Here is a 10,708-nt window from a genome sequence, read left to right as displayed (position 1 = left end):
ATATATATATATATAATGGAAAAAAAGTAGTATGCAAATGTTAGAAAAAATTACATGTTCAATAATCAATTAAAAAATCCATTTTTATAAAGTGGCTAAAAAGTATTTATTGCTCCTATGTTGCATTATTAAGGAATTGTGATATGTCAATATTAAATTGCAAATATTTATGCTATCTACATATTTTGTAAATTTTTTATTATAATTAATAAAATATGTATGTGTGTGTGTGTGTATTGTATGGTTTAAAGCAATATACAAAAGATGATTCCTGCACGTTTCTAAGAAATGCCAAGTTAATTGCACATTTAATTTTGTTGCTCAAGTTTTCAGCATTAAATGTATTTGAACTTTGTCATTGGTGTCATTGATAAATATATTAAATAATAACAATGTTGAACAAGTTTAATTATGTAGATTGTAAAGACTAATAGGGTGATAACATTTTAAGTAAAATATTTCACCATTAGATAGATTGTATATATAATTATTACATTGTAATATACACAGAAATTATGAATGAGATAAAACAATATTATGTTTGCGAGTGAGGAAGATGGATATATAGATTTTTTTCTTAAGTAGAAAAAGTTTCTATAGATATATTTTTATAGTATAATTAAATATCGTATTATATAATTTATAATTTATATTTCTTACATTTATATATTCAATGACACTTAATACTGTTTGTTTACATGTATTTTTTCATGTCAATATATTTTATACATGTTTCTTTTCTTATCAAATTGTTATAGATTTAATAATATAACAGCTATAATAATATTGACAAACGTAACATTGAAATGGAAAAAAGTGGCGATGGATTGCTGTTTCGCGCTGAGAGAAATAACGGTGCCGATGAAGTAGCCAAGGACATTGTTGATGAAAGAGTGGCTATCTTAGATGCAGGTGCACAATATGGAAAAGTGATAGACCGAAAGATTCGTGAATTAAATGTCCATAGTGAAATTCTGCCACTCGAAACGCCGGCATTTACTCTTCAAGAGAAAGGATACAAGTAAGATATGCATGTGTTTAATATAAATTTCTTTTTGTTGTTGCCATTTCTTGACTTGTTAGTGTAAAGTAAATATGAATTTATTGATTGTGCGCATTGTTCTTTTTAGAGCTATTATAATTTCTGGGGGTCCTAGCTCAGTATATGCGGAAGATGCACCCAGATATGATGCCGATATCTTCCGAATAGGAATCCCTGTATTAGGTATTTGTTATGGAATGCAAATGATAAACAAAGAATTTGGTGGTACTGTAACCAGAAGGGAGAGTCGAGAAGATGGTCAATTTCCCATTGAAGTTGATACCAAGTGCCTATTATTTAAGTATGTAAATTGCAATTTGAAAAATATTTTTTGATTAGACAATACTTTTGCCTGATTCTACAAAAGTACATTTTTAATGATATCACAAAACTTGTAAGATATGATAAATTATTTATTAGGGGCTTGGACAAAGAACAAATGGTACTATTAACGCACGGAGATAGCATAGACAGGGTAGCCGACTGTTTTCGTACTACTGCCAGATCGTCAAGCTTTATAGCGGGTATAGCGAGTGATAAGATGAATTTGTATGGCGTGCAATTTCATCCAGAAGTGGATCTGACGCCCAATGGAAAATCGATGTTACACAACTTTTTATTCGGTATCGCGGGCCTTACGGGCAATTATACGCTCCGCGATCGGGAGGCTCAATGTATACAATATATCAGAAATACTGTAGGCGATAAAAAAGTTTTGGTAAGGAATTTATGAACACTCGCACATTAAATCGTTAAGCTCTTAAAATAATATTACAAAAGTGTATAAAACTTTAAATATATATAATGAAAGATATTTCATTAAAATATTTATCTAAAAACTTGCAGTTATTGGTGAGCGGTGGCGTGGACTCGACGGTGTGCGCGGCTCTGTTACAAAAAGCTTTAAGTAAGGAGCAAGTTATAGCACTACACATTAATAACGGTTTCATGCGTAAGGGAGAAACGCAATTCGTTGAACAAAGTCTAGCCCAATTGTGTGTAACGTTAAGAGTAGTGAACGCTGGTCGCTATTTCATGCAAGGCACGACAACTGTCCCATTGGACAATGTCGCGCCTATGATAAACGCTAATGTCACGAATAATAAAGGAATATGCGGCGCAACGAGTAGCCCGAGAACCAGATTAACCAAGATGTTATGCGAAACTACCAATCCAGAAGAGAAACGAAAGATCATAGGGGACGTTTTTGTAAGAGTCGCAAATGAGGCGATGGCGGAGATGGGATTGAAGCCGGAGGATGTTTTCCTCGGGCAAGGCACTCTCAGGCCCGATCTTATAGAAAGTGCAAGCTCCTTAGTCAGTGGTAAGTATCATTTTCACAATTTTTAATTAACTCCTTTGTGAGACAATAATGCGAATTTTATCCATTTAGGTAAAGCGGACGCCATAAAGACGCACCATAACGACAGCGAGCTTGTGCGAGTATTAAGAGCGCAGGGACATGTAGTCGAACCGTTGAAAGATTTTCACAAGGACGAGGTGAGACAGTTGGGATGCGATCTCGGATTGCCGGCAGCGCTCGTCGCGCGTCATCCGTTTCCCGGTCCTGGACTCGCAGTGCGAATCCTATGCGCGGATGAGCCTTACATAGAAAAAGATTTTTCCGAAACGCAGGTATTACGAAAGCACGAAGCAAATACATTAATCCTTAAGTTAACTCTTCAATTGACATTGATATTTGCTTGCAGGTGATAGTCAAAATAATGGCAGAGTACGAGCAGATGCTTCAGAAGAAACACGCGTTGTTGAATCGGGTGGAAGGCACGACGACCGAACTCGAACGTCAACAACTCCGCAGGGTCTCGAGTCATCGTCATATCGCAGCGACTCTCCTGCCCATTCGTAGTGTAGGAGTTCAGGTACTTGAAAAATCTTATTGCAAAAAGAAAAAGAAAGAAATTAAGATCGTCAATAAGATATTCTATTTTTCGTTATATTTGGATACTAAACATCTTCAATCTGTTTACAGGGCGATCGGAGAAGTTACAGCTACGTGGTAGGCTTGTCGTGCGAAGAGACTGTATCCGAGGGAGTGGAATGGGAAGATATGTTGTTCCTCGCAAAACTAATCCCGCGCGTGTGTCACAACGTTAATCGTGTGTGCTATATCTTCGGACCGCAACTTCATCATCCAATTCAGGACATCACGCCTACGTATCTCACCTCCAATGTGATAGCGACGCTGCGGCAAGCGGATCACTTGGCTAATCAAGTGTTAACTTCAAACGGCTGTATGGGAACCATCAGCCAGATGCCCATTGTTCTAATCCCGATACACTTCGATCGCGACGCGGCATGCCGAACGCTGTCTTGTCAACGTTCCGTTGTGCTCAGGCCGTTCTGTACTAACGATTTTATGACTGGCACGCCCGCCATTCCCGGCAAAGATTTGCCAATACATGTAAGCTTCATATGCAACCTTTCCATATCTATAATATATGTCACAATGGATTATTATTCATTGTATATTTGTATCCATATATTTGATGCATCGATATTCAATTATCTGATGTTATATTTGCATTCATATATTCGTAAGAAAAGAAAGATAATAAATTCTTATAGGAGGACGATGAAGAAAATTTACATGAAATTTATATAAAGAAAAAATGTTGAATGATATTGTGGAATTTTATATAGTTAGGCTGTTTAAATTCTCTCTCATAAAAGTAATCGTACATATAAATACATCTGTAATTGACTTCAATCATGTTTTGCAGGTGGTGAAAAAGATGGTGACTGAAATATCCACGGTGCCCGGTATTTCACGCGTTTTATATGACCTAACGTCTAAACCACCGGGAACAACTGAATGGGAGTAGTGAACGCTCATCTGGCCCCTTTCTATTTTTTCACCATCCCTGCGCGCGTAACGACAAAGTGAAAAAAAGTATATTTAAAAAATATATATATATATAATATTACGATAAAGATACACGAATTCGAGGTTAATGACTTCTTACTAATTTATACAAGACCTTCGAGCAAACTTTTTCAAAGGTATGCATTAATCGAGTCGTGTATTACTGGCTTCTCTAGACAAAGAATGGCATTTGCGTTCGATTAAAAATTTAAAGGTAAGTATTATATATGTTTGCTTGTAAATAGGTTTCTTATATTTACTACACTTTGATTATAGAAGTCTTAATTTATTAAATTTCCGAGATTTCGTATTCACAATCACCGTTATTACATCTCGAATCATTGCATCTGATCGACGGTACCATTATATTGTTGTTGTATTCTATCTGCATATAACGTTGAACATGTTTCACGGTTCTCCTGTATGTCTTATGCCAAGTGCAGTCCTCAATTTTTGTTATACATCTGCAATACAGACATAAGAAGGCATATAATAATATTTAATGTATCATATGTCGAATATTTTTATTTATCGATCATAAGCGAGTAAAGCGATATTCATTGCTTAAAATCTCCAGCTTTATTATTATTTATTATCCATTTGCGCGTTATACGGAAAATTACGGTTAAAACGAAAAACCTCTACTACAATACAAACATTTGATAGAGATAATTTACCTGTGCATGGTTTTCAACAAGATATGCAAATCCTCGATACGTTTCTTCTGTGGAAGCATGCTGAGGAACGTCGCAAGTGATAAAAAGTCCACTTCATTCACGACTTTAGACTTAGTGACCCATGTTTGTATCTGTATTTTTACCTATGAAAATATTCCGTTCAATTCAATACTGAGGCCAAAAAATATCATCATATATTTTAATATAGTTTTTTCTTAACAATAATCCGTATGTATATATTAATTGATGAAATTATTACAAAGCATTAAAAGCAGATATAATTTTTCATTGAAGATTCTTAATTATTTAATATAATGGAAGAAAAATCGAACATTTCTTAGTTATTTATTTCAATGATATACATATATATGAAAACAAGTGCGTTAACGATTTATACCACACGTTTGTTTATAAACTAGATCTAAGTTTTCAAAGTGTGGTTATTTCTATTTGTATGATAAGAGAATCTAAAACTGGAATTATATATCGTGAAATAAAATGGCACTGCGCAATGTACTGTGATAAGCTAATAATTCTCATGAAATATTACCGACACTGATGTTTATTTATTATTAGACATAAATTTTCCATGGTTTTACTCGTTATTATGACAATGTCACAATTACCATTTAATGTTCGGCATGATGTGGTCATATTTACGATATTTACATATTAACTATATTGCACGCATCTACATGATGATTTTACATACAGATTGAGGGATTTAAACGTGTAATGTATACATAAGCCAAGTATTTGCAGATAAAGAAAATGTCACATTTCGAAAAAAAAAATTGCCGTTTTTTGTAAAATATAAAATTTGGTAAATATAAGAGAGAGAGAAAGAGACAGGATTCTGATATGTTATTATGGCAGAAAATTAATTTGTATTATTTACTAAGAATATAATTTTGTATAACATATACATATTACTGTTTAATATCAATTGGAATTGCAACAATTACGTGCGCCAGATCTCACAAGAAAAAGATAGAATACGCGAACACTCAGTTCCTACTTAATAATTTGTTTTAACGAATGATTATATATATGTGGTACCTGTTGCAATGGAAGAGCGAAGAGATGATTCACGAGAGTAATTAACATTTCCTGATGTTTATCTATGTTCTCATTGTTATGTAAAATACTTAAATTCTGTAAAATAAAGGTATCGGCTTTATCCATCGCAGCATCATTGTGTGAAATCTCGATACGATTATGGCGACACAATGTGGAATTTATTTTGTTGATATAGTCTTTTTCGCGTAATTGGTCCTTCGCATGTAATATTTTATCTTCTTGCGGTACACATGCAGTTTCATTTATACGAGTATTATTTACAATATTTTTCGTATTCCTATTACTATCATTGGTCTTCGAAAACAAACTTGCTCCTTGCAATTGTTCATTACTTCTATTTTTATTGGCTTCTCTCAAATTTACTCTATTCGCTTCTCTCTTCATATTACAATAGACCTGCACATCGCGTTGCACATCGGGATGCAAGTCGTCTTTCATTAAAGTTGATAGAACATCCGGATCAACTTGCGAAAAGTTCTGTGTATTTGAACTTGTTTCGTCATCCGAAACTTCATTTATCGGATCAGCGATGTGCGCGGCTATGTGAGACTGTTGTCTCTTATTTCTTTTGTATTCGTCAAATATCTCGTTTCTTATATCCGCGGGTAATTCGATTAACACGGACATATCAATGTCTTGTAGTTGCGGTATCTCGTATTTCGACGATTTTCCGCTACTCGGTTTCGTATGTCTGAAAAAATTCTCTTGGGATGTCTGTCTTTGTATCGCTCTCTTACTTGATTTTCCAGATAAATCTTTTGCTTTAGTAATATTTTCATGTGCCTTACAATTATGTAATTTTTTATCTTTTGTTTCAGCTGTCGTCGATTTAGTTTGAATGTTACATGGAATTGGTAAACATTCATCCTTATGTACATTGGAAGATTCTATCAAATTATTAATTTTTGCATCAAAAATATTTTTTGTTCCGAGTGATGATTCTGCAGTTAAAGGCATTTTAGAACTGTCCAATTTAGAACTCTTGCTGAAATTCGAGTCGCGTCGATTTTTATCGTCATTACTCAACATTTGGTCACATGTTTGTAATTTTGCATTTTTACTAAAGAAATTGATCAAGTTGCCTTTATTCTGCTTAGTCTTACATATTTCTAATCTGGTTATTTGTATTCCAATTCCTCTCATATCTTCAGGTGTTAAATGCAATTGATTCCAAATGCTTATAACTTCCCTGCATAGCAAAACACACACACACACATACTTAAACATTAATTCTTTTATATTTTTTTTTTATAAAATATAAATACGCAAGATAAATAGAACACATTAATACGCAACGAATCAACAGCATTAGAAACTTACTTTCTGATAATATTGACGTCATCGACAGCCGCTATAAGATTTTTCGATTTTGTTATATAATTGCAGGGACCATGACCCATGAACTTCGCGGTTTGTATCGGTGCTTCTTCGGCTCTGACCATGAGTTTTAGCGTGATGCATCTACCCTTTGCACGAATTGCTGTTAATCGATTGCACACCTCCGTGGATAATTTGCTCAAAAAATCGATGGCATCGTTATCGTTCCGGAATCTTATACCGTAATTGATTTCAGCTGATACTGATTTTCTGACATGTTCCAGATTCAGTCTTGTGTCGTCCAATCCGCGGCACATTTTATGCAACTGCTCTCCCATCTTTTTGCCGAATTCTTTCTGTAAAACACTCAATGAAATCTTCTGCAGATCCTCACATGAATGCACATTCATTTTATGTAGCTTATGTGTTGTCGTTCCACCAACTCCTAAAATATCGAGATGAGACAAATTAATTTTATTAAGATAAAATATAATAAAATATAAAATATAATCAAATGAAAATGGAAGCACACAGGCTACAATATTCATGTTCATTGGATAAAACATACATATTTCTACAAACTTCATATTTATCAAAAAAAAATTTAAGATATTTTTTTAATATGAGAGTGTGCGTTTTTTTATAGATACACACACACACACACACACATTTTTTAAAATCGTAAACGACATTGATAATTCAAATATACCTGGTAAATCTCTTATATCTAAAGTCCGTATATATGTCTCCACATTCTGTTTACTCAAATAGAATTGATTATCAGGTTTAGCTTTTCGCGTTGCCAATCTCGCCTGCAACCTGTTATTGCCGAATCCTGTGGACACCGGGCAATCTGTTTTTCGCTTTATCTCTTTCCTGATTATAGTGGCAAATTCCAATGGTGACAATGCAGACGCTTCAAGAATTTTTGTGCAATCCGCATACATTTCGTCGCAACTTACTGCCTCGATATCTAATGTATAAGATGCTACCGTATCATATAATATGTAAGAAACTTCCTTATAACCCTCGAAATCATATTGAATCGTTTTCAGATTTGGACACAGTTTCAGCGCTTCTCCCAGGAACATGCCATTTTTTACACCAGCCTTCCTTGCCGCATAGGAGCACGAAGCAACTTCCGATAATGATCCAAATTCTTCCTTGCCGTCGTAATTTGCCGAAAATGTATTGCCTTTTGCGTGTGTTACGGCTACCGGTTGATCTCGCAATTCCGGTCTATTCCTAATTCCAACAGACACGAAGAAGCAATCCATATCAATATGCATTATAATAGATTCTCGCTTGTGTTTTACTTTATCTGTATAACATATTATTTCATCTTCAGGGTCTGATTCGCAATCACCTGAAGCTGAAGGGCCTCTTGCTTCTTTTAATTTTATTAAATGCTCAAGTCCGGAAAATACCCCATCACTTTTATCCCTCAGCTCGTTAACATAATCTTTAAAAGTGGTTCCCATAGTGGCGATATAATGTAATCTCGAATTACTGTAAAATGCTGACAAAAATTCAGCGTCTCTTGTTGATTGTGCATTTGTTCTTGTATTCAAAGTCCTTGTATTCGATTGTTCTTGTTGACAAGTGCTGATTGTATCATGTTTTGATGCGTTATTAATTGCATTGTGTTTCGATATATTTCTGTTATTTATATCAGTCTCATTGTTAACCATGATTGCTGAAGCTTTAGACTTATCAATATTTTGTTCATTGTGTGTAGCTGAGCTAGTATTGGCTTTAATCTTGTTACTGTTTAATGTATATGCCAACAGAGGTTGCACATTAGTGCTATTGCAATAAAGTAAGTAATTTTGAAAATTCAAGACTTTTCCGGCTGCAATGCTGTCAATGATCCACTGTGGTTTGCATATAGGAATTGGATTTTGGCTCTTTCTGTACATTATTATTTTAGAATATGGTAGATTGGATGCTATAATATGAGTCGTGATTTTAGGACGCATATAATGATGATACAGGCCTCCATGCATCATCATTAGACGTCTCAGCTCATCAGATGTTGGATCTGTATAACCGTTTACAAATATTGCAATTCCTTCAAATAGCTTCGACGATTCTTTAAATTCTTTATTGGCTGTGTCACGAAACTGCTCCTCAAGTTTAGCTTTTTTTGCAGCCATGTAACCACCCTAAAATAAATTCATTGTTAAAATACATGAATTAAATAACATGGAGGTAATTTTTATTTGTGAATAATCTAATATTAGTATAATAATTTAAAATTCAATTTATATAAGTGGATAAATATAATATTAAATGTTGATATTCTCTTTTACTTACCCAATCTTCAAAGCCATTTTCGCTCCAAGCATGATCCCTTTTCTTTTTTGACATAATTGAACTAAAATTTAATTATGTAAAGTAATTGTCATGTAATACATGCACTAAAAAAAAGAGAGAAAAGGATTAATAGTTTATTAATTATAGCTTTCTCAGAGATCTTAAAATTTGAAATAATTTCTCTGTTTCTCTCTTATGTAAGGTTAATTACAGTGTTTGTAACCTCAAACATAGAAAAGGTTGCATCGCGTACAATCTTGAAATTGATAATTTATTTCCATTATGTTGACTTTTAAATCATAACTTACGTAATGACAATCGATGATTTATATAACTCTGTATATTTTTGTACAATCATTGCAGCATAATGAATTATGTCTACATTTATCGTTAAAAATGTTTGTATTCAAAAATCATTTCTAATTTCCATCATCTGTCTTTCTGATCATCTGTCGCACCGATGTTATAATGAAAAATTAATAAAAAGTCACACATGCAATACATATGTCAATGTAAACATTCAATATTTGGCATTGTATCGCTTTCGCGCCATTTTATGCGACTTAAAAAGCTTCTCTGACTTATCAGCTGTTAATTTCATGACACCTGTTGCTCGACCAATCAAAAACAACTGCTTGTTTGACACACACACACACACATACACACGCACACTCTCAGCGCAAAACACATATATGTAATTTTTTTAAACTTTATGTATAATAACGCGTTATTTATTTTCTTATCATATAGTATTATTGATGTTAATCGTATATCAGAAGTAAATAATCTTATTTTTAAATACTTAATCTCTGAAAATTTATAACTGACTTTTCAATACCTTAAAAAAAATACAACAAATAAAACTTATATTTAAAAATACCTCTTTCTTTATTACTAAATTTTCGTTATTTTAGTAATATACAATTATTATTAACACATCTTTCATGTATTAATGTTACATTAATACATCAGTTTTTACACTTATTGACAACAACATGATGTACATCTCATTATACTGTAATATTTAATTTGATGTACATCTCATTATACTATAATATGTAATATTTAAAATGTATCTCTATATAAAAGATAACAGATCTCTTATATAAAATAACATTGAGAATAACAATGAAGAGAGAAATTGCTTAAGTATAAATGGCAATGTATGTAAGATTAGAGACTTCAGACGAGTGCTCTGTATTCAAACATATTTATAGAATGTGTGTATTTCTCTCTGTAAAATAATCGTAAAATATTATAGTATGTTACATGGTAGAAGATTTACAAAATGCTATTTGATGCAAGTTGCTTATATTAAATTCTCTATATGAAATCTGTCTTCTTATTATTCTTCAATTAAAACATGACAGTTATATATATATGTATGTATAT

The 10,708-nt window shown here is 33.1% G+C and overlaps 2 protein-coding genes across 4 annotated transcripts in view; one reads left to right on the top strand and one right to left on the bottom strand.

Annotated features, from left to right (window-relative positions):
- Positions 1-5,102, top strand: part of LOC115233787 (GMP synthase [glutamine-hydrolyzing]) — a 6,486-nt gene extending 1,384 nt beyond the window's left edge. For both annotated transcript variants that reach the window (XM_029804372.1, XM_029804373.1), the window contains exons 2-9: positions 759-1,021; positions 1,131-1,343; positions 1,463-1,760; positions 1,889-2,366; positions 2,436-2,677; positions 2,752-2,922; positions 3,033-3,464; positions 3,784-5,102. In XM_029804372.1, coding sequence (XP_029660232.1) covers positions 807-1,021; positions 1,131-1,343; positions 1,463-1,760; positions 1,889-2,366; positions 2,436-2,677; positions 2,752-2,922; positions 3,033-3,464; positions 3,784-3,885 — 2,151 coding nt within the window. In that variant the 5' untranslated portion in view covers positions 759-806 and the 3' untranslated portion in view covers positions 3,886-5,102. The remainder of the gene's footprint in view (positions 1-758; positions 1,022-1,130; positions 1,344-1,462; positions 1,761-1,888; positions 2,367-2,435; positions 2,678-2,751; positions 2,923-3,032; positions 3,465-3,783) is intronic.
- LOC115233784 (DNA repair protein REV1) lies at positions 4,197-10,702 on the bottom strand. 2 transcript variants are annotated; one of them, XM_029804366.1, is made up of 7 exons: positions 9,625-10,702; positions 9,317-9,420; positions 7,710-9,165; positions 7,004-7,445; positions 5,663-6,872; positions 4,604-4,746; positions 4,197-4,390 (listed from the first exon to the last, which is right to left on the bottom strand). In XM_029804366.1, exons 2-7 carry the CDS (start codon positions 9,368-9,370, stop codon positions 4,216-4,218), a joined length of 3,480 nt encoding a protein of 1,159 aa, XP_029660226.1. In that variant the 5' UTR covers positions 9,371-9,420; positions 9,625-10,702; the 3' UTR covers positions 4,197-4,215. The 2 variants fall into 2 exon arrangements, with proteins under 2 accessions (XP_029660226.1, XP_029660225.1); XM_029804365.1 differs by having other exon boundaries at positions 9,317-9,377.
- Positions 10,703-10,708: the final 6 nt, after the last annotated feature.

This window comes from Formica exsecta, unplaced genomic scaffold (assembly GCF_003651465.1).
Source record: "Formica exsecta isolate Colony F162 unplaced genomic scaffold, ASM365146v1 scaffold191, whole genome shotgun sequence".
Classification (NCBI taxonomy): Eukaryota; Metazoa; Arthropoda; class Insecta; order Hymenoptera; family Formicidae; genus Formica; species Formica exsecta.
Note: the sequence above shows the minus strand (reverse complement) of the source record. Positions and strands in the feature narration are given on the sequence as shown.